The following is a 23339-nucleotide window of genomic DNA, read 5'->3' on the forward strand; positions in this document are numbered from 1 at the left end:
GAAGGACTTAAGTTCTTAGGAAGCTATCTTCAGCAGACATGATTTAGGGTATGGAGACTGTGAACCAATTACTATATTAATTATTTAACCCTGGATATGTGATTTGAAACTATTCATTCTCCAAAAAGCTACCAAGAAAAAAGAGCAGATGATACTACTGAGAATAAACAAATAGCATTATGAAAATTTAATTTTATTGAATGAATTAATGTTTATTTCTAAAAGACCAAAAAAAATGACTTTTTTCCTATCACAGGATAGCAATATAGGAGATCAACTGACTCAAAGGAATTAGCAGACGATACCAAAAGTTTTACCATGTGGCCTAAAGCAAATGGGCAGAGGTTGCAGAGCATTTTCGGGTCCAAGCTAATTAAGGCACCCAATCACACTGAAATCATCTGAGGCCTCACTCCTTGCAAATAATTCCAATCCTAAATTTGCAAAAGAAACAAGAAGATAGAATGGAGACTCCAACACATTGGTTTTCAAATTCGACTGTGCATTGAATCAATGGGGTAGCTTTGGAAAAAAATGTATTGGTACCTGGAACACAGTCCCAAAGATTCTCATTTAATTGGCCTGGGCTGTGGCCTAGACAATGGGATTTTTCAAAGCTCCCCAAGGGAGTAATTTGCAGCCAAGCCTGAAAACCACTGCCCTACTGAATCACATGCTCTTATTGTCTCACAGATGTCTTTAGGTAAAGCATGTGCTGTTTTGAAATTCTTTGAAATATTTGTCAAAATTAGAAAACTGAGGAATTTTATACAAATATTCAAATTCTTGGCTTTTCTCTTTTTTTAAAAAAAGCTGGTTCCTTTAATATTTTGTTTTTATTTATTTAACAGACAGAGATCACAAATAGGCAGAGAGGCAGGCAGTGGGGGGGGGGAAGCAGGCTCCCCACTGAGCAGAGAGCCCAATGCGGGGCTTGATCCCAGGACCCTGAGATCATGACCTGAGCCAAGGCAGAGGCTTAACCCACTGAGCCACCAAGGCACCCCTTCTTGGTTTCTCTTAACGGACTCAAATTCCTGAATGCAACATTGAGCCAGACCTTGGTGTTTATGCCTCTAGACAGAGCACACAGCTAGCAATCCTGGAATCTTACAACTGGCTCCCTTCACTTAGGCATATGCATGAACCTATAAGCACTTGAACTTGAGACCACTGTTCTAGAAATTCCAGTACAGGAATGAGATTTAAAATGTCCCAGAGGGAGACCAGGTGTTTCAGATAGAATGAACAGCATTAGAAAAGTACTCAGCCAAATATTTACAGGCAGCCAGTAGGAGTTTGGCCATCAAACAGTCAGCAAGGTCTATGACTCAGTACGTTGCCACCCATTGTGAATTATAAATAAGTATAAAGCACTACTCTAGTCTTCAAAAAGCTCATATCCCAGATGGGAAAAAAATTAACAAGCATGAAAGAATTCAAGATTAACACAGGAGAATTTATAATTAAATTGGTGAAACAAGCTCTTAAATGCCTACTGGTTTGAAAAAAGAGTTGGATCAGTAAGAATGGTCTTTCCAGGAATACTCCTTCAAGAGGAGGGAGTTCACACTGTACCTTGGTAGGAAAGTGCAGTTACAGAGCTTAGAGAATATAAGGCATATAGGGAATATTCTGGAGGCAAGACAGGAATGAACCAAGCAGAACACAGGAATACTGGTCTTACTCAAGTAGAAAATGGCTTTGGAGGAGGAGTCTAGTGAGAAACTAATGGAAATTGGCCACTTGGTGAGATTTTTAACAGGCAGAGGAATTCATTTAAATAATCCGTAAGGGCTCTGAGGTCCTGCTATTTTTAAATTTTTATTTTCTTTTGGTTGGTTGTTGGCTCAGGCAAAAAGTGACATGATGAGAAGTAAGAGGGAAAGATAGGAACTTGTACTGATCAACCCTCAACCTTATGCTAAATACTCTGCATATATGAGTTCACTTATCCTCATTAGCACCCTGAAAGGCAAATGTTAGTATCCCTGTGAGTAAACAAACTCAGAGGATAATTAACTTCCCCTGTGGCACAGGTAAGAAATAGTAGGACAAGTTTTTCCAATACAAATCCATGCCTTTCGTATTACATCCCAAACTTATCTATCCTTAATATGGCAGATGAGTTTGAAAGAATGGAGTCTAGAACAAGCAAAACTAGTTGAAACTATAAAAGCATCCAAGACCTAGCAAGCAAGAACTTGAGGTAAGAATCCAAAAATTCAAACATCTTTGAGAAATATCCAGGCCATCTCCTTCTGTATCACAGCATAAGAATCAAACACTGAGTCATCAGGGATCCAATCACAGTTGAAGTGATACAAATAAAAGCTAGGTCATGTTTGGGGGAAAATCATCCATAAAGGATTTAATAGTAATTATGGAGTGTTCTGTTCATTCAAGTCTTCCCAAAATATTTGAGTACTTATTACGGGCCTTGGAGATAGAGCTATCAACACAAACACACCTTTTATAACGTTTATAACTTATAGGCTAGTGAGAGCGAGGGAAGGATAGGGATAGAGAGGAAATAACGAACCCAGGAAAATCCAAGGTAATTCATGCAGTGCTTCAAGGGCTGTGATGGAAGAAAAAGGGGGTGATGTCACTGCAGTGTTCCTGAAGCTTCAACGTACATAGCTCACCTGCATACCTGGCTAAAAAATAGATTCTCATTCAGTAAGAAAAGAGGCAGGTCAAGATCTGGGTTTCTGGTGAGCTCTCAGGTAGTGGAGATGCTGCTGGACAAAGGACCATACTCTGCATCTCAAGAAGATGGATTTTACAGGGTGTGGCACAGGTGGGCACTTTCCCCACAGTAAGCAGAGCCTCTGGAGGCGAATGGAATTTTGACAAGGTTCAAATACTCACAAGGGCATTCCAGTTTTCCCATGTTGACTATTTTGAAGATTTAAAAGAAATATTTCAAATCTCAACGTCTTTCAAAATCTGTCTGCCACGCCTGCTAGTGTCTACTTCATAATACTCTGCTGGAGGATGGGAGGGAGTTAGCAATGGGGAGTCTATGTGCTACTTAAAAGAAACAGCAAGGATGAATAACCCACGCAAAAAAAAAAAAAAACACTCTTAGAAAAGCAAGGTATTTATGGCTATAGTTTAATGAGTAGATGGAAGAGTGATTTTTCTCTGCGAGGTAGGCAGGGAAGCTAAATCATGTAGGACTTTACAGGCCAGAGCAAAACAGTTTAGATTTCATCTATAAGGAAAAAGAAACCATTGGAAGATTTTAAGCAGAGGAGTTTGATAATCTCACATTGTATGATCTCACATTCTAAGCAAAAAAGAACAAAATATATCAAGTTGCTGAAGACACAGACTTAAAGGTAAAGGCAGGAGCGGGGAGACCGGTTAGGTGGCTGCGGTGGATGTTCCCATTACATGGAAGAATATTAACAGTGGAGACGGAACCTGTCAAGAACTGCCAGGGGTTTTTACCCATCTTGCAATCTACCAGGTTAGACTGTGAGGCTTCAGGGATGCTGGCAGAAGACACGGGACTGCCGATTCAGAGACAAAGTACTTTACTACCCACAGCCACAGCTGTAGCCAGGGTGCAGCATTTAGGGATGTGCCCCAGGCCCCAGTTTTCACTAGGCAATATAAAGGGGGCTAGCTGACCCTTGTACAAACAGCCTCAACACAGGATCAGTATCTGCCTTAAGACTGATTATGTCCTGCCACAGCTCTCTTATTGATTCTGTCCTTATCTAAAATGTTGGGAGTGTGTTCATCATAGGGTTTACTTTAACTATTGACTTCTTCATTTGAGAGACAGAATGCATGTGAGCCGTGGGAGGCGGGTAGAGGGAAAGGAACAAAATCTTAAGCAGACTCCCCACTGAGCACAGAGCCTGACATAGGGCTCAATCTCAGGACCCTGAGAGCATGAACTGAACCAAAACCAAGAGTCAGATGCTTAACTGACTGAGCCACCCAGGCACCCCCATCATAGGTTTTTAGCATTCATTTTTATTTCTAAAAAATACTGCACCCAAACATTATTTCTGTCCTACCACAGCTCTGTTATTGATTCTGTCCTTATCTAAAATGTTGATAGTGTGTTCATCATAGGATTTATTTAAACTATTCTTTGAGAGAAAGAGAGACAAACCTGAGTATCCTTCTCCTTAAAGCAGTTAAAATCAGGGTGGTGGGTGAAGGAGGCATCAGCAGCAGAGGGAAAGAGTATCTCCACACTAGTGAGTAAAGAACATTAGCTTTCAATTTTAAGCATGCAGCAGCTACACTTAACTCAGCAGAACAAAGATCCAGTGTCTCTGAACCCCCCAAAGCCTAGACAGCACAGCAAGATCATCATTACTGTCACTTCATTTCAACTTCGGGAACTCCCTGACTCAGAAGCCAGAGGGAGATAGCTTTCTGCCTGGAGCACATGGTTTGTGCACTTAGGCTAACTCAGCCTTGACTTGAGCAGCAGTGACTTTTTTAAAGAAGTCCATCTTAATCCGGGGCACTTGCTGTCTCATCGTGATAACATCTCTCAGAGTCTCGCCTGGTTTTAGCCAAAGGGCTGGGGATGTTTTCCAGTGCCGCAGCCAATCACAAGAATTCATCTAGATTTCTTTGTGTCACTTTCATTCTTTCATTCTGGAATGCAGCCCCTCTGTCAGCATTTTAAATCCAATCCAAGTCAGTAAGAACCCAAATACTAATCAGTTGCCTCATCTATGGTTTCCAGAGCATTTTTCTGTCTCAGAGGAATCCTGCAAACAGGCGAAGCTCCTTTTTTGCTACCAGGTTCTGCTGCAAAAAAACTTGAGAGACGGAGGTGCCTGGGTGGCTCAGTGGGTTAAAGCCTATGCCCTCGGCTCAGGTCATGATCCCGGGTCCTGGGATCGAGCCCTGCGTCGGGCTCTCTCCTGGGCAGGGAGTCTGCTTCCCTTCCTCTCTCTGCCTGCCTCTCTGCCTACTTGTGGTCTCTGTCAAATAAATAAATAAAATCTTTAAAAAAACAAAACAAAACAAAACTGAGAGACCTTTGTCATCTTGGAATGGATGTAAATTTGGCAGGAGAGACTATAGGGAGCCCTAGCAGGGCCCAGCTATTGCCATTCTTCTTCAGCAAGAGTTTACGCACCCGGCCCCCTCAGCTCCCAGGAGAATCAGCTAAAGTGCAGATGATTCACCTAGAGTTTGCCTTCTCTGTGGGTCTCTCCTTTCATGCTCAGTATCAGAGCATGTCTCTGCAAGTTTGATGTGATAGGGAGTTGAACTTCCTGCCCAACCAGGACCTGGATTAGATTAGGGAGAAAGGGGCGCCTGGGTGGCTCAGTGGGTTGAGTCTCTGCCTCCGGCTCAGGTCATGGTCTCAGGGTTCTGGGATGGAGCCCCGCTTTGGGCTCTCTGCTCAGCGGGGAGCCTTTTTCTCCCTTCCCCCTTCCCCTGCCTACCTCTCTGCCTATTGTGATCTCTGTCAAATAAATAAATAAAATCTTAAAAAAAAAAAAAAAAGATTAGAGGGAAATCTGCTCCATACCCTAGGGGAGAGTTAGCAGCAATTACAGCACTGATCCGGCCGCTCTATCTAAACCTACTTCCAGTCACTCAGCCCTCAGCCCTTCCCCAGATCCACCTCATTCATTAACTGGGAATAAGGGGAGCACTATTACTGCCTCATTGGCCATAGAATTTGGTCAATGCTTTTGCTACTGATTCTCTTGTACTTCTCTCAAATTTTGTTAATTCAGCCCCTAAGGCCCTCAGACTTCCTCTTTGAAAAAGCCATTCTGACCTCATTGCCGAAACTGTCAAAGACTGTATCATCTGAGATTTAACTCTACTTATAAGGTAACGCGTTAGCTTGCCACAGTTTTGTTGACGCTGACTTTAAGACTTTATGACTGAAAGCAATAGTGGTAGCCGGAGGGTCAGCTTTGGCTCTGGTTCCTTGAACTCCACTCCCCATGGGCTGTGCAAAGTGGGTCACGTGACCACCGCACAGACAGTGATGATGGAGAATTGTCTTCCAAAGGAACAAATGGAACTTCCTGGACTGGATGAGTGGGTGTAAGAGAAAAGGCCAAATGAAGCATGACTCCCAGGTTTTGGGCTTGCACACTTGGCGGGGATTTGATGTCACTTACTCAAGGGGAGACCCTTGGAGGAAGGGATCAGTTTTGGTTACCTATTAATCCCAATATGCCTGCTACGTATCCAAGACAATATGCCAAGATAGCAAATGAATCTATGTCCGGAGGCCGAGAAGACAGGTTGGAACTAGTAATAAATATTTGAACTACATGAACAGAGGAGGTGCTTAAGTAAACTCAAAGAGATGGTGAAGAAAAGACAATCCAAACTGAGGTCTGGGACATTCTAGCACTCGAAGTTCAAGGAGAAGTGAAAAAGCCAACAAGAAAACGAAGGCGAGGAACTTGCGGTAGGGAAGTCTGTCAAGGAAGCCAAAAAGAAGGAAGTAATTAACCATGTCCAGTGGTGCTGGGAGTTTGAGGAAGGTGAGAGCAGAGCACCATGAAGAATTATAGACCAAGACAAATTTGCAGTGGTGTGACTTATTAAAGGAACTGGACACATGAATTTATGAGGCTACAATTTGGACTCTGTAAAAAAAAATAAGTAATATGCTGTATAAACTATGATCAACATGCATCTTCAGTTTTGCTGCCCCTGGCCTCTTTAGTATTCGGTGAGAGTAATAAGTCCCCACCCCTGGAAGAAAATCCCAGTGGGCACATTTAAATCCTGCTCGTTCACCACAGGTGAGGCCCCTTTCTGGTGCTGGGGAGAAAGCAATGAATGAAAATGCTTACAACCCTGGCAAGCCCATGAGTATGTGCTCTTAGGTGAGATTGTTCTACAGTCATTTTCAGTGGAAAATAGTCTCTACGAGGAAATTAAAATGCCTGGTCCTGTGTAATTATCAAAACCATACCTTGACTTAACATCAATCCTCATTTTCTCCCAAAGTCTGGCCTGCCTCCGGCAGAGAGCCTGCACTCCCTGACTTTTCTCTTCCCCTTGTTCACACGCCCCAGTCCACCAGTTGCTGTTTCCCTCTCAGTCCTGGTTAAAAAGTAATAAGGAAGACGCTAGAAAATTCTTACATAACTGGATGGTTTTGTGATCTCCGTGTTTTTTAAACACACGTTCTTAGGATCCTTGATGGTAACTAAGGGCTGTTTTTCATGCAATATTCAGAAATTTCCAGCTGCTTTCTTTTCTTCTGTTGGTCCTTGAGTGAGCTGACTGGCAAATCCTACCTTAAGTTGTCCCTTGGGGCTCCGTGCTCAGTCCCAGGGCACCCAGCTATACCCCGCCATTGACCTCTTTCTAGGAAGAACTCCAAACTCTTCCACACGAGCCCAAGACTACCCATGATGGCTCTTTCTAGTGTGGCCCATCTTGCACACGCATGGGACTCACATATCTTTTGTTTTGATAAATTCTTACAGTAAAGGACAGTCTCTGCACAGTAGCAAGCTGTGCCAAGAAAGTAATTAGCCTTTTCTCATCTTCTAGATTTCTGAGACAGGAAACAGGCTCCAAGCCAGGGCATCCTCCTCCCACAAGGAAAACCTTAAACCTTCCGTGAAAGGCCATAAGGAAGCTCTCCTCTCTAGGTCTTCAAAGCGAGGCAATAAGCTCAAACTTCTTCCTTCACGGAGGAAGGGTCTACAACTCATAGCACAACTTTTCCGATACATCTTCCTCATAAAAGCCTCTCCTCTCCTTGTAATGTCTTCAAGTGCGGAAAGTTTCAACGTTAAAGGCACGTTTTTAGAAAAGGTTTCCTTGAAAACTGGCACATTGGAACATGCCTTGCCCTCATTATAATATCTGATATCTCTCCTGTCAGCTCCATAGTCAAGGCTGAGGACTGAGGAGGGAGGGGTGGAGCTCTAAAAGAAGAATACAGTCCTGATATTGTTTATCTATGTAAAAATAAAAACAAATTATGCTAGAAATTGGACTTACTATAAATAGCACCGTTATGATTTATCAAGTTTCTTACATCGTGGAATGAGATAGTTGACTCTTTTCTGAGCAGTTAGCAAAAGGGAAAGGAGCCTGTAATGTAGGGGCCAAGTAGGACAGTTAAAAGGGACAAGAGATTTAAAATAGAGAAGACAGATTGTGCTTTTAGCATATAAAGTAAACCCAGAGTCTGAAGAATTACGCTACAAGTATAACCTGAATTTTTTTTAGTCACAAACAGAATGCAGCCTTCTAACGTTATGTGGCTTCTCCAGTTAATTGTTCAGTCTTCAGCTTTCTTTGATCAGGGAAGAAGGTAGGACACTTTAGGGCATGAGAGATTATGCTATCTAGTAATAGCATTGCCTGGAGAAAGAGGACAAAAACATCTAAAATTACTCTAGGATTTACCATAGCTCCTCTGAGTAGAAACTGAAACAAGAAATAATTAATTTCTGTTTTTCAGTACTGAAAGCAATAAAATATATAGAAACTAATTTAGGATTTTCCAGAAAATGTATGGGAGCTGAAGTTAGGACAGCTGATGAGATCAGTGAAGATGAAGAGTGAAAGTCAACGAATGAAAAAAAGATGATAAAACCTAGTTCTGAGGTGTACTTTCAGGGGAGGCAAAGAGGAAGCAACAGAAATTTCTCTGTCAAAAACAGGTGTATGGAAGCCTAGAGAACAAAATGATTGAGCAGGGAGTACCAGATGTATCAAAATTTCAGAGAGGTGCCAATGAAATAACTAAAGATGGAGACCCCAGAAGAAAGTTGACAATGTTCCCCGATTTTGAGTAGGGAAACCAATGGCTGATAGGCAGAATTCCCCGCCAAAAAAAAAGAGAGATGAAGGAAAGTGTAAAAGACCCCAATTTGTTCATGATTATAGAAAATCTTAAACAAGCCAGCTTGATGGACTGAAACCATCAGCAACCTGGTCTGTTCATCACTGAATATTGATATTTTACTATTCAGGATTCTGACTTAGGGGGTTCTGCAGAAATGTCTTTCTACAAATATAAAGAAGAAAACAAACAAAACAAGAAAATCCGGGTAAAGTCTTGGCAAGCATTCAGGAGCACCCGACACAAATGTGTTTGCTTACAAATCTTCAGCGATGTTTCCATGAACATCCCAAGCCCAGAAGATCCCATTTAATTATTATATTGGTTTGGTTATACTAACAATAGAACTGGGGATGATTTGTTTTTTTGTTTGGTTTTGTTTCCTTATTTAGTTTGGTCTTTTCTCAGTGTTCTTTTTAGTAGGCCACATGATTGAATTTGCAGCCAGACATTTAACGAGACAACCCTTTCTTGTAGGTGCAGACGACCACCATGTGCATCTCCGTCAGCCTCAGTGGCTTTGTGGTCTTGGGCTGCCTGTTCGCACCCAAGGTGCACATCATACTGTTCCAGCCGCAGAAGAATGTGGTCACACACAGACTGCACCTCAACAGGTTCAGTGTCAGCGGAACTGGGACCACGTATTCTCAGTGTAAGTACGGAACTCGGTGCTGACCCATCCGTGACCAGCCCTGGAACAGACAACAGGCTCAGAGGGGAAGCCAAGGACATAGTCAGATGGGGACAACAAAGGGCCATCCCCATGAATAATCTCAATTCCATTTTCGTAAGTCTTGGCTCAACCACATGAGTCAGGGGTCGTGCTAGGTCCTAGGGATACAGAGGGGAGTAGACGAGTCAAAGCGCCTATTTTGGTAGGGCATGTGGTCCAGCAGGGAAGACAAACATTAAATTCACAGGGGCAGTTAGGGTGTCTGGCCATGCTATGGGGTCTGAGAACTTACTCCTTAGTCCTGACTCTGTGACCAGGTCAGGGGGTGACCTGGAGCACCTTACTTTACCTTTTGCAGTTCCACTTTACTCCCGGGTCTGGAGGGGTGGATTAGACTGGTGCTCTGTAAAGGATGTTCTATGTCACCGAGATGATGAAGGTGCTTCACGAAAAATTAAAAAGGGAAGATGACTGAGTAAGATGGAAAATGGTACATCCTGAATACCACTTTGGAAGCTCAAAGCACCTCCTTAAACATGAAGTATTTGTCTTAAGAAACTGTACAGCCAGGCAGCCTGTTTAGCTGTGATTTACTGTTTCTTAAATGTAGTCAACCACATTTAAACCGGCTAATGTGTTCCCACGACACACACCTTGAAAAATGCTGGAGTACATCTGCCTCCTGCTTCAGTGACACGATGCTTTTCAGTCGCAGGCGGGCAAAGAAGCAGTGTCAAGTGCAGGACAGCAGAGGAACCCCACCAGTTCATGGTGGTTTCCCCTGCTGACCTGCAAATACCTGAAATACTCCCCTTTGTGAATCACTCACGTAACTCTTAGGCTCAAGGAACCTAAAGGGGACAGGCTTTTAAGCCATTTTCAGCTTCTCTGTGGTACAAAGCCTGAGAAATTCACAGACAGAAGGGGAGGAAGGAGGAGGGGGAAACCACAGGAGGGGGAAGGAAGACTGGAGTGACAGAGACAAATGACTACTTCACCGTTTTTGCCTTGAGTCGATCGGAAAGGATGCTTCAAAATAGCTCAGCACCACAGAGTGAGCAATCACATTAGTGCCCCAGATTCAGCAACAAAGTATGAACTGTAACAGGGCTGCCCTTCCCCCAGCAAACACAGGCAAGGCTGCTGGCTGAAAGGCGGCTTTCCAGGATGCACCGTTTGTATCTACCACTCCCGGGTGGAGATAGGGATGTGACTCTTTCCAGGCGCCATTGCCAGGCTTCCCCATGGTTGAGTCCCAGGACATGGTACAACTTGTAAAATGATTTTCCCTGGACCTTAGAGAAACCTGCTTATTTTCTGAGCAAAAAATCTCTTTTCTAGAGCCCAACTCTTACAGCTAGCGAGTCCAGACAAGAAAGAATTGGCAATAACAAAGAACAACAATGATAAGAGTGGGAAACAGGGACTGTCATTCGTTGAGTATTTTCTATCTGCTGGGTATGGTGCTCAAGGTTATACACACGTGTGCACCTGTGCCGTACCCTATTTAATGTGCACAATGCCAAATATCAAGAAACCGGCATCCCACATATTGAAAGTGGCAGAACCGGAATTGAGAGTCAGTTTCTCTGATTTCAAAGGCAGTGTGTCAAACCACTGGATGGGGCCACTTGACTCAAACTGCAAGCTCGGAGATTTCCAGGGAACGTAGGTCCATAGTAGGCTTTATCGGGAGAATAGGAAAGTTCCCCTAGGCTGGGCAGCAAGATACACTTCCGAGAAAAAGTCATCTCGTTCTCTGAGCTCAGAGTTCCTAGTTGTTATTCAAACAATTTAACAAACTCCTTAAATCTTCCACAGACATATACGTGCAGACCTCAGTAATTTTCAAATGGCAGCATTTCCTGATATATATACAGGAATTAACAAATTCCTCCAGGAATAACAAGGGCACTTGACCCAACCAAGTCTCTCTTCAGAATTTCAAAAATATCCATTTACACAAACATAACGTCTGTTGATCACAATGGATCTGCTTAATCTTTCACTCAGAATGCTAATCTCTGAGCGGCCCAGTTAATTCTTCAAAGTCAGCATCTACCCAGCCCAACATTTTAGAACAATTTTTTCACGCAATGAAATTTTAAGTAATTTTTTTTCTTAAGAAAAGACCTCATTTTTAAAAATAGTCCTTCTCTAATTTATATTAATGAAGTGGTATTAAAATATTAAGGTGAAGAATTTTTCATGTGATACCTCTGGGCATTTCAAAGTATATATGTAATAAATACATTAATCCATTATTTGTAATTCTTTATCTTTCAATTAAAATAGTTTTACTTGTGGGCTCATTTTATCCCATGAGTACTAGACATTACAATTTCTGGTTCACAGATGAGAAAATATAGGAGGTACCTCTCAAAGATATACAATGATTCAAGAATCGAAACTGGGTTTCCTGACTTGTGATTAATATCTTACCCATTTTAAGAAATTGGAACTACAGTCACTCATGGAATCCACTCATTCATTAAATGCTTGAGTACCTTCTACACAACAAAAATATCTAAGCAACTGTGTACATAGTGGTAAAAAGGATAGATGTCCTGGTCCCATGAAACTCAGTGTCTAGACAAGTGTTGTCCTTACTGTAGTATAGGACCCATTAATGGGTCGTGAAATTTATGCAGCATGTTTGGCCAACAGTTTTCAGAAGAAAAAAAATTAAATATATCAGAGTTCATTATATGTAATAAGGATAAGTAGTATTTCCTGAAGTTTGCTCCAGAGGTGATGTATGTAAACAAGGTCCAGGTAAAATGTTTATTACTGTGAATTGCAGCCAAAGAAGTTTGAAAGACACTTGTCTCTGGGACCTAGTTTATGGATGGACATATTACTGACCCACTATGACGACAGTTAAAGCAACCGGTTTAATTCTCAGTGCCTGTTTCCTCCATTAAATAATCAGCTCAATTTATATTCATTTCCTTCCTAAATGCCAGGAAGTACACGGTTTTGTAAATCAAGAAATATCCTTAAATTGTTCCGAGTTCATTAGGTAAAGCATATGTTTTACTTAGTTGGCATGTAATTTATGTTCTGCTAAGTATTATGTAAGCATTTTAGTGTATTGAATTATTGTTACCAATATTGCTGCTGGTTTTCTAATTTAATCCCTCCAGATGGAAAACCAACAACTCTATGTGTTGATGAGAATATGTTAGTGCAGCATCAAGGTTACCCCACAACACATACATACATGTAGGTAGCTATTCCCACATAGCAAACTTCCCCCAAGCTTTGTGACTTCAAAGCAATAACCTTTAAAAAAATACAAATGAAAATAAAACACAATAACGCCTTTATCATTTTAGGATTTGATGGGCCCAGAATGCAGGCAGGGCTTGGTTGATCAATTCATCTGCTCTTGCGAGGCCTGGACCAGGTCCTTCTGTGGTTTCAGCAGAGACTGAGCTAAGCCGGAGGCCCACAGTCACTATGATCTCAGACTTCACAGCTTGGAAGGACGACTTGTCATATGCAATCATAGAGAGGATGACAAAGCCTGTCCAAATTTGAGGGAAGGGACATAGACGCCCCCACCTCTGAAATAATTCATGGCCATTTTTATTGTGACACATTCACCTAAGCCTTCCTCCAGCACTGCAGTTTTATCAGAAATCACGAAGGTGGGACACAAGCAATCCTGTTAATGCCAAGAAGTTACCCAGGCCAGAAGGTGCAGCCAAATTCATTCCCACTTAATTCTCGGGCAAGAGTAGGAAATGCCACCTCACGTAGGAGCCTGGGTGAGCCACCTGACCATAGCTAAGGTGGCTGAGAGCAGACAAAGTACTGGTATTGGATTTTAAAGCTGAGCAGTTGCTCCAAAAAGATGGAAAAGCATGACCAAACTTAGAGGCAGGCATGGAGAAAAGGACATGTTTAGGGACATCTTGGAAAACTCATGGTCTGTGAAATGTCTACATCCTGCTGAGTGCCAAAAAAATAATTTTAGCTGTATCTGATTAACCATATACACAGTGGGAGTCAAAATAATAAAAATGAAGGTAACATTCATTTTTCTCTCGTTTAAGTACACCGCTAGGCCAATGGCTCCCAATATCTGTGTACCAAAAGGACAAACAAAACAAAACAAAACAAAATACCCTCTTTGAAATGAAGTTCCCAGGCCCCACCCAGAGATATGCTGAGTCATATGGTCTGGGTCAAAAGCAATCTGGTTTGTAACAGATACTCCAGCTGGTTCAATGGAAGTGGCCCAAGGAACATATTTTGAGAGCTTCGGCCTCAACCACGCCGCCTGCTTCATCCACTGTTATCAGTGCGGGCCAGGGAGAGCCTCAGAGAGGACCCTCACGGAGGGAGCAGGCAGTGGGTTCAGAGGCGGCCAGGTGTTCTGAACTCCCGTCCTCTGTCTCGTGCCACAGCCCCGTGCAACTACGATTTCCCCAGCTCTCTCTGGCACCCTCCAGAGAATGCATTTCTAGCACAGAAGTACCTGCCACACAGAAGACATTTACTGAAACTGGGAATACTCCCTCAAATAACACTTAACTCAAAGACCCTAAAATCTTCAACTCATACTTGTAATGCTGTTCACACACAAGCAAACATTCTTCGTATCTGAATGAGAAGGAAGAGACCATCTTGGTTCAGCTTCAGAAGCACAAGGGCTTCCCAGAGCTGGTTCCCAAAGACAGGCCATCAAGAACATAAGCTGCAAGTGGAAGGAGAGTTGCCTAATTACGAAGGACACAAGCTGGGTGTACGCGTGAGGTTATGCAGCAGAAAACCCGAGGGTTTCCGTGCAGGTCGGAATGTTGTGGACACTAATACGAGTTCTACTCAGCGCAGACCGGGGAGGGAGAGGTGAGAAACAGGAGTGTGTCCAATTGTCTTTCGAGCCACTCTGTATCCAGACTTGGTCCCATGGGCGTGTGTGTTTCTCCTGCTCATGGTGATCATTCAGAGATATGCACGCCATTATCATTAAGAACAGTCAAAAGGGTTCTGCTAACTAATCATGTTCAGATTTGGGTCCCAGAGGAGCCGCAGGCATATGGAGATTGATTTCTTCTGCCAAAACCTTATTCAGAAAGTCGCTTGTCTAGGTGGTGAAGTGCAAATGGCTTCATTAACAGAATCACTCTTTATTACAAAGGATTTTCACGTTAGAAGGAGCAAGGGTATAAAAAGATCAAGTGAACAGTCTTCCAGACTCACACTCTAATTTCCCACAGAAGGACAGCAACTGAAAGCAAGCCCGCGAGGATCAGACTTGGCATTTGTCGATGGCCAGGCCTTTTAAGATACCCCAGTTAAAAGGGGTAAGCCATTACACAAGTCTGAATATGACTTTATGCAAGAAAAAAAAAAAAGGCACATAATGCCCAAGTTCCTTCTTAACAGCGCAAGTCCAGAAAATGAGCATAAAATGCCTGCACTTGACAGTCAAGGGAGTCCCATAATGACACTATGTACTAGACCAGCCAGGAAAATTAGCAAGTTATTTGGCGACGCAGATGGAATTGATGGTCTTCTCTGCCACAGGCATAAGTATATTATAAACATAAATCCTGCTGGCCAATCCAGGAAGAGCCAAGAGTTTTCAGCAAGCTAAGCCATCTGCTGCTTCCAAGCAGAATAGACCTAGTGCATCCCCATCAGAGAGAGGTCAATCCAGTTTTCCTTTGGAGGGGAAAGTCACAAGATGCCTGAGAACCTCATTCCATCCTCCTGAGGGCGGGAGTAGAGGGGGGCCCGACCCTCACAAGTAACCCTGCATGTATCAGGGAACAGATGTTCACGCTCCCCCTTTCTTCTACCTAACATTTCCATTGTGTTTGTCTCACAATTGCCTTTTTGCAACCCCTAAGTCATTTTCTCTTTACCTCTACTATTTCACTAGGTTTTCCCCTAAGCAAACATAGCCTACCTTCTTTAATGACAGTGACCAAAGGGACTTAGGCTGGAAGAGAATGCTAACCACATTTTGGGATGGGAAAACCAGAGCCCTCTCTGTTAGACACTTTAAGGAATTTGATAAGTGAAGTCACAGATAAAATTCTCGAAAGCAGTTATGCGGCTATTCTGCCTCTCTGGATTTTCTGCCTCAGCTCAGTTACCAAATGCATCTCAGAGATGATTCTGACAGCGAGAACTTTAGCATCTGCAAGTTCAGTGATTTCTTTTTTAAATTAGAAGCCTTCTCTTCAGTGCCACACATGACAGCATCTCGTTCTACCGGCAAAGGTGCGAACGTGTATTTTTCTCAAAAGCCCATTCCAGGGAGTTCAATGGCATAAATCATGTCCACCAGAGACCCCGGCGACCCCGCACCCAGGCTGTGCATAGGGAACGTGTGCTATTCCCAAGGGGCTAGCCACAAAGCTGCCCAGAAAACGTGCTTTGGTGAAGACAAAACAATGTCATTAATGGTGACTGGCTAAATGTTTATGTCCATGATAAAATTTCTCTCATTTCAATATAGGTTAAAAGTAAGCATCATTTATTTGGGGTTTTTTTTTTTTTAAGATTTTATTTATTTATTTGACAGAGAGAGAAAGAGAGAGGGCACAAACAGGGGAGCGGCTGGCAATGGGAGAGGGAGAAGCAGGCTCCCCACTGAGCAAGGAACCCAATCCACAGGGCCCTAGGTTCATGACCTGACCCAAAGGCAGTCAGTTCAACAACAGAGCCACCTAGGTGCCCCGCATCATTTGTTTTTTTTTTGTTTTTTTTTTAAAGATTTTATTTATTTATTTGACAGAGATCACAAGTAGGCAGAGAGGCAGGCAGAGAGAGAGAGACAGAGGAGGAAACAGGCTCCCTGCTGAGCAGAAAGCCCGATGTGGGACTCGATCCCCGGACCCTGGAATATTGACCTGAGGCGGAGGCAGAGGCTTTAACCCACTGAGCCACCCAGGCGCCCCCCGCATCATTTGTTTTTGTTTTGTTTTTTTAAGCCTCACTTTCTTGCATTAAATGACACTGTACAGTTCCCTTCTGTCCTGTGTCATTGAATATAATGGAAACTCAGTACCCCAAAGAAAGCCCCTTAACCAGAGATGCCAAAAATCACATGCATTTCCATGTAACCCCAAATCTATTAACACCTTTGGGGACATGGTACAATGCTCACAACTATGTAGATATGTTAAATTAAAAAGGAAATATGTATATAGTCAAATACTGCTCATACACTGACTTCAGACGGTCAGCTCCTTGAAGCAAGCAAAGAGTCTCACATCAATTTATTCTGTACTATTTCTCCTTCCAGTAAGTGAAATTCACAGGAGAACATTCATAAGTGAAAATATCTATATCCTCAGAATGGGAAAATGCCTATATATAGGAAACATTTTTTAACATCTTCCCTACCTAGAGTAATGTCAGAGGCTTTGGGAGAAGGACTCTTAGTCGGTAACTGTGATCAATTTGAAGGATAATTTACTCCTTCATTCAAGAAGCTTTTGGGCTGAGGCTCAGCTCTAGGCACTAGGGATGTAAAGAAAAAAATAGCCAAACCGAGAATACATAATAAGTCAGGTTTTGATAAGTGACAGGGAGAAAATAACATGAAGCAAGGACAAATACAGCCACCTGGGGACACACGGTCCCTCTTTTTTATACAGTGGACAAAGAAAGCCTCTCCAATTAGGCACCATTTGACCAGATGCATGACAGGAAGGGGACAGGGGAGCCCTGTCCGTATCTGGGGAAATGCAAAAGTCCACAGCTGGAAGAACAACAGAAAGTCCGAGAGGGAAATGACCAAGGATGAAAATAAGAGGAGAGGAAGACAGAGAGGGGCCAGAGCCGGAGGACCTTAGAAATCACTTCTTTTCTCTGAAAGAACTGGGAAACATGCTCCAAGGGTACAGAATGACCCAGCTGTAAAAGCATTGCCCTCCACACTGTGGCTTGTGGGCAGGACAGAGGACGGGAAGCAGACAGAGATGTAACTGAGGAAGCTATGTAACTGAGAACCCTGTGGTTCCCGTCAGGGTGGCAGTGATGGAAGCTAGTCAAGTGTTCAGATGCTGTGCGTAGTTTGAAGGTGAAGCTGACAAGATGAGCTGCCCTAGAAGGGAGGACGAATGCCGGACATTATTTTACTTTTTTTTGTTTTTTAAGATTTTATTTATTTGTTTGTCAGAGAGAAAGAGAGAGAGAGCACAAGCAGGCGGAGTGGCAGGCAGAGGCAGAGAGAGAAGCAGGCTGCCCAGCGAGCAAAGAGCCCGATGTGGGACTCTATCCCACGACGCTGGGATCATGACCTGAGCCGAAGGCAGTAGTCCAACTGACTGAGTCATCCAGGGCCTGACATTATTTTATTAGCGCTGGACACCGGTGGCCTGACTGATCCCTAGACAAAGCAGCACATACATCTCTTACCAGCTGTTTGAGCTTCAGGGTGAAGGGGCTTCCTTTCCTTGCCTGAAAACACATTTGAGTAAGAAAGAGGAAAAACCAGAGATGTTGGGAAAAACAAAAACAAACAAACAAACAATAAACCCAGAGATGTTGGGCAACTAAGAGGAAGCCAAAAGAATGCAAACTAGAATAGCACCAAAAAATTATTAAGTCCTTCCATTTTCAAGTTATTTATTGCCCTTCCACTTTCATACGCCTTCAGGGAGGAAGAGAGTAACAGAACGTGACCAGAAAGAAAGCATGACAGGGGTGCCTGGCTGGCTCAGTCGGTAGAGCATGTGATTCTTAATTTTGGGGTCACAAATTCGAGCCCCAGGCTGGGTGTTGAGTCTACTTAAAAAATAAATAAATAAAAATATTTTTTTTAAAAAAGGAAAGAAAGCATGATAGTATATCATGGTCACAGTTGATTGGGGTGTTTAGTCGGAGACCGAGTGGAATTTCTGTTGCTAAGGTAATTACACTGTATTTTGGGTTATAAAAAAGTGCCTGCCATATTTTCTCTTACCATGAATCTTGTCTCACAAGAAATAAGTCACTGAATGAGGAAGGCTTTGCATTCATAAGCTCCAGCTCCACATTTGGAAATCAGATCTTGGATCTGTAGATTTTTATCCCACATCATCATGAAGATGATTTCCTCTGAAATCTACCTTTAACAATTTAAGACCATTACCTAGAGAATCTTAGCCTCATTTCTTAAGAACTTCCACTGTGAAATCTGACATAGCAAGGCTACCAAAACAGTGGGCAGTAGTGTCCTCATTGGCGCAGATAACCTGTATTAATCAGCAGAAGAACACCTGGAATGGGACCTCGGGGCCCCAGCCCAAATAAAATTAAGGTGATGAGTAAGAAAACAGGTTTGATAACAAAGCAGGAGGACAAAGCAACAAACGGATGTTGGAAACAGAATTCCATGACCATAGCATTAAAATATCTCAACAAGCAAACATGCTGGGAAAAATTATTTGGGGTTACCAGGAGCAAGGAAATAGAACAGATGGGAGCAAAGTAGAATGTCTGTTCTGTTTAAATGTTTGTTTTCCTTTTTTCCTGAGTCTGCTGTATTACACAGTTAGAGGAACACACTCAGAAACCAAGTCTCAGCCACTCAAATGACTAACAGACTTGGCATCCGTAAGAATCTATTAAATAAATATGTTTAGCATTGACTGAGGGCTCAGGTCCCTGAAAAAACGGGGTCATTTTCTCCACAGCCTGGCCAGCCTGTGCATGACAGGTGGAGGAGAAATGGATTTCACAGTGCGAGACAAAGCTGCCACTTGGCTGCATTGATTTCCAATGCCTCCCCAAAGTGTGTGAAGTGAAATCTGCCTTCTGATGGGTGTGAATCGCCCCTTTGTGATCAACAGTGGAGCTTATTGGGTCCTTTTCTACAATCTTCTGTTTTCATTTTGCATCACACCACTTTAGCCTGGAATGACTAACAACTGCTGCTCACCCGCCAGCCTCCCCCCACCCCCACCCCTGACAAAGCCCCAAATAAGCCACCATACCTCTTGTTTCTGACAGAAACTAGGATCATAGAAATTTGCTTAACCGCACTTAGGAAAATGGGCTAAACTTACACCATTAAAAACCTCATGAGAATTTCATTAGAATAATAGCAAAAGCTCATCACAAACACACACATGGAAATGATAGTACTTTGTTCTCCCCCAGATTTCACTACCTTGGGGAATAACAGATGGGCTAAGACGAGAGGCATATGTAAAATATTTATGAAAGGCAAAGTAATTGAGATAGTAAACTCATAAAACAGTAATTTCCTCTACTATATTCAGCAGCACGGACAAAAATGAGGATATTTTTTACATAATAAAATAAAAGGCACTGGCAGAAGCTGCAGATGAAACACTAAAAGAGAAGCAGAAAAACACGAGTTATCATTCCCTTCAATACACTGAAAAGTGGTTAGGGAAGAAGTGACTACAGAAAGAGTCTGGGTGGGGGAGGGTTTCACTGTCATTATTCCCGTTAAGACAACCTTGAGTTCGTGCGATGTGTATTATCAAGGCCTGCCATTGCTGTGAGTTTTATCTTCTTTGCAAAGAATTTGGACACTCTAACATAGGGCATTCCCTTCAATGTCCCTGTGATGCAGGCAGGTGAGTTGAAGTTCTTCTGCAGATTCCCATAATGGTATCAACATGGGGGTGGGGGGGGGGAGTTCAGGGGAACCTGATGTGAAACTATAACTTGGGATTTTCCACATAACCACCTCTGTAGCCACTGTCCTTTCTACCCACCTAGTCAAGATACACTGAATTTTTTAGACATTTAGAATGCAGTGAGCAAGAAAAATCGTAAGCTCGAACTTAAGAACAGCATGACACTGAGCTCCAGAATAGTGTGGGAATATCACAGGTTTCCAAAGTGCCAACGGGAAGGGTATTAGACTGATCCAAGATGAACACAGATGGGCATGAGCGTATCAGTCCCTGGTTCTCCTATATATACCCCGCCCCCCCATGACCTAGGATTCTTCATCAAGCTCAGAAAATAAAAAATGGGCACAGAAATAATAAAATTTGATCCTGGAGAAGATGATGAGATTAGTCAGAATGTCCAAGGCATCATGCTTGCCACATGGATGTACATAGGATGTACACAGCCTGAGCCAGCTCTCTCTGCAGGGGTAGTGGATGGTCAATGTCACAGTGTGGTTGGAGCAGCAAAAAGGCCTACCTGTCCCAAAAGAAGGCTGCCCATATGCCTCCTATCTCCTGGTCATTTCTTCAGGTAGAAAAATTATTTCCTTCTCGAAACTTCTGTTCTTTGAAATGCAGCCATTAAATGGTCATTCAGAGAATATTTAGAGAGGATCTATTCTGTGACCAGCAATTGGGATGAAATAATGAAAAAGACAGAGCCTAGCATATTTTCTAGTCAAGAGTATTCATAGACTTAAGACACTAACAACAACAACAAAAATAGGCCAGAAAAAAAATCTGCTTTAAAATTAGGTAATGTGGCAGAGAATAACTAGTCAGTTCTTTAAATTACGTGGCCTGATGATAGCCTTTTTCAGGAGGCAATATTTCAGACACAGATGACAAGAAGAAGCCAGACATGTGATGGGAAGAGGGAAAAACATTCCTGACAGAGGCGGTGCCAAGGTCTGCCTTGCTGGGATTTTCCATGCTAGAGGACAAACACAAAAAAAGTGAGGGAAGAAATCACAGAATGAAACAAATGCAGAGAGAAAGAGGCACGATCTGACACACCCTGGGATGTGAAATATGGAGGAAGGAGAGCACAAAGGGGATCATCAGAGGAGCCCAGGGCAATGACTGACATTTCAAAATAAACTCTCACTGCCGTATGGAGAAGGTGTGGCAGGGCAGCAAGCGTGAAAACAGAGACGCCCGCGGTACAACTGTCCCAGGAGCCACATGATGGTGGCTTGGCTCAAGGTGGTGGAGGCACAGAAGGGTGGACGGATGTGGGGAGTGAGTTGACTGGGGCACATGACTGGTTTGACGTGGGAGGAAGCACCAAACAGGAAGGAAGTAGAACTGTTAGACTTCCAGCTCAGGTCACTGGCTGGAGAGTGAGACCATTCACTGAAGAAAGGAAGACTAAAATGGGGACAGGTTCGGGGATCAAGAGTTACCCTTTGGTCACCTGATTGTGAAAATGCAGGCAGAGCCACCTATGGAGGAGTCTGGCAGGCCTCCCACATTTCCACCCAATGATGGCTGGACATCACCTCCCCTTGTTCTTACTCTTGCCTTCCCCTAGCTTTCATGAAGGTTACATAAGTAGGTTTCATGAGGGTTACATAAGTAGGAGGAAACTTCATAAGGAGTAAAGGAAAATCCTCACATTTGAAATTATCATCATCATCATTTTCCCTCTAGTATTTGTCTAGCACCCACTGTGTTCTTCACTACAGACATGTTTTCTCCCAAAGTTGTACATTTTTAGTGGGATCATACTGTAAAGAAAATCAAACCTGATCCTACAAATGATCGAAGGAACAATATCTCCAAGAGTTAGTGTGTCGCTGGACTATGCTTAACCTCAGACAATCCCAGAGACTTGTCTTTATGGCTTTTCTTACACACCTACCAGAGAAATCAATGTAAAACTGAGGAGTTGTAGGCTCCCTGGTGGGGAGCCTGCTGAAAGTCGTCAGTGCCCCAGATTGGTGATTGAGCATATGATCTCAACGTTTATAATTAGTTTCTCCTTTGTGTTTAAAGAAAATCGTATGAAAAAAATGTCATTTTACGGGACAAGAATATTTCCACTATCAGGCATGAATACTTCAGCAGGAAATGAGCTTATATGATTATTAACCAAGCGATGTACTTAAAGTATGGGACAGCTGACATCAGTTTGACCTGGGCTTTGGTCAGGTAGCCAAGAGGATCAGTTCCTTCTCGGCAAAGCATATCATCATGGACAGGCCAAGGGATGCAACATGGACAGCTCTGAAAGGAAATGTAAGGTCATCTCTGATTCTCTTGGCTACATAGTTGCACAGCCCAGGAAGAATGGGGCTCCTTGCCTTTGTTGTTGTTGTTCTAATTCAGTAAAAAGATAAAGCTGTACGTAGATTTCTCATAAAAACAAAACCTTTAAAGTAACATAAGATATGCCTTGCATTGATGAAAACTAAATGCCATATACAGAATGAATATACACATGCGTATTATACTCACACTCTGACACTGTCATCACTGTTGTCATTAACAAGAGCCTCATGCCTTTGGAACGTCACCCCTTCTGAAAATTGTTAAGAATCTGAGTTCTCAGCACCCCAGCCCTTGCTGGAGTGTTCACAGAGGTCACCCACTTGAGCAATGAAAATGCATCAAGCCATTCTGTAAGGCAGTGGAGTTCACAGATGACTCATGAGACTACCTAGAGAAAGCAAATGTAATTGAGGTCCTAAAACTGTAACTAATTGGGGCACCTGGGTGGCTCGGTGGGTTAAGCCTCTGCCTTTAGCTCAGGTCATGATCTCGGGGTCCTGGAATTGAGTCCCACATCAGGCTCTCTGCTCAGCAGGGAGCCTTCTCCTTCTGCCTGCCTCTTTGCTTACTTGTGATCTCTCTCTCTGTCAAATAAATAAAATCTAAAAAAAAAAACAACCCCATAATTAAGTTAACAATCTTTAAGAAATTTGCAGAGAACTCTCAGTTTTGCACATTCTATCTTAACCAATTTATAGCTTATCAGAGCTAATTTTAAATCCATAAGCAACTCCTTTCAACAATGATGCTGTTTATGAACTCTCCACAAGGGATGACATTAGTGGAGGTATGTGTCAGGTACAAACGAATTTTGAGCACAACACATTTAGAAGGTTGGCCTACTACAGCATTAAATCACTTATCTTTTTCCAAAGTTAAATTAATTTTATTTTTTTTAAAGATT

General features: G+C 42.8%; 1 protein-coding gene across 1 annotated transcript in view; it reads left to right on the top strand.

Annotated features, from left to right (window-relative positions):
* Positions 1-23339, top strand: part of GRM3 (glutamate metabotropic receptor 3) — a 224336-nt gene that overhangs the window by 200116 nt on the left and 881 nt on the right. Inside the window, exon 6 of the mRNA XM_004739635.3 lies at positions 9308-9482. Coding sequence (XP_004739692.1) covers positions 9308-9482 — 175 coding nt within the window. The remainder of the gene's footprint in view (positions 1-9307; positions 9483-23339) is intronic.

The sequence above is a fragment of the Mustela putorius genome, unplaced genomic scaffold (genome assembly GCF_011764305.1).
Source record: "Mustela putorius furo isolate JIRA1106 unplaced genomic scaffold, ASM1176430v1.1 tig00003845_pilon_pilon_pilon, whole genome shotgun sequence".
Lineage (NCBI taxonomy): Eukaryota > Metazoa > Chordata > Mammalia > Carnivora > Mustelidae > Mustela > Mustela putorius.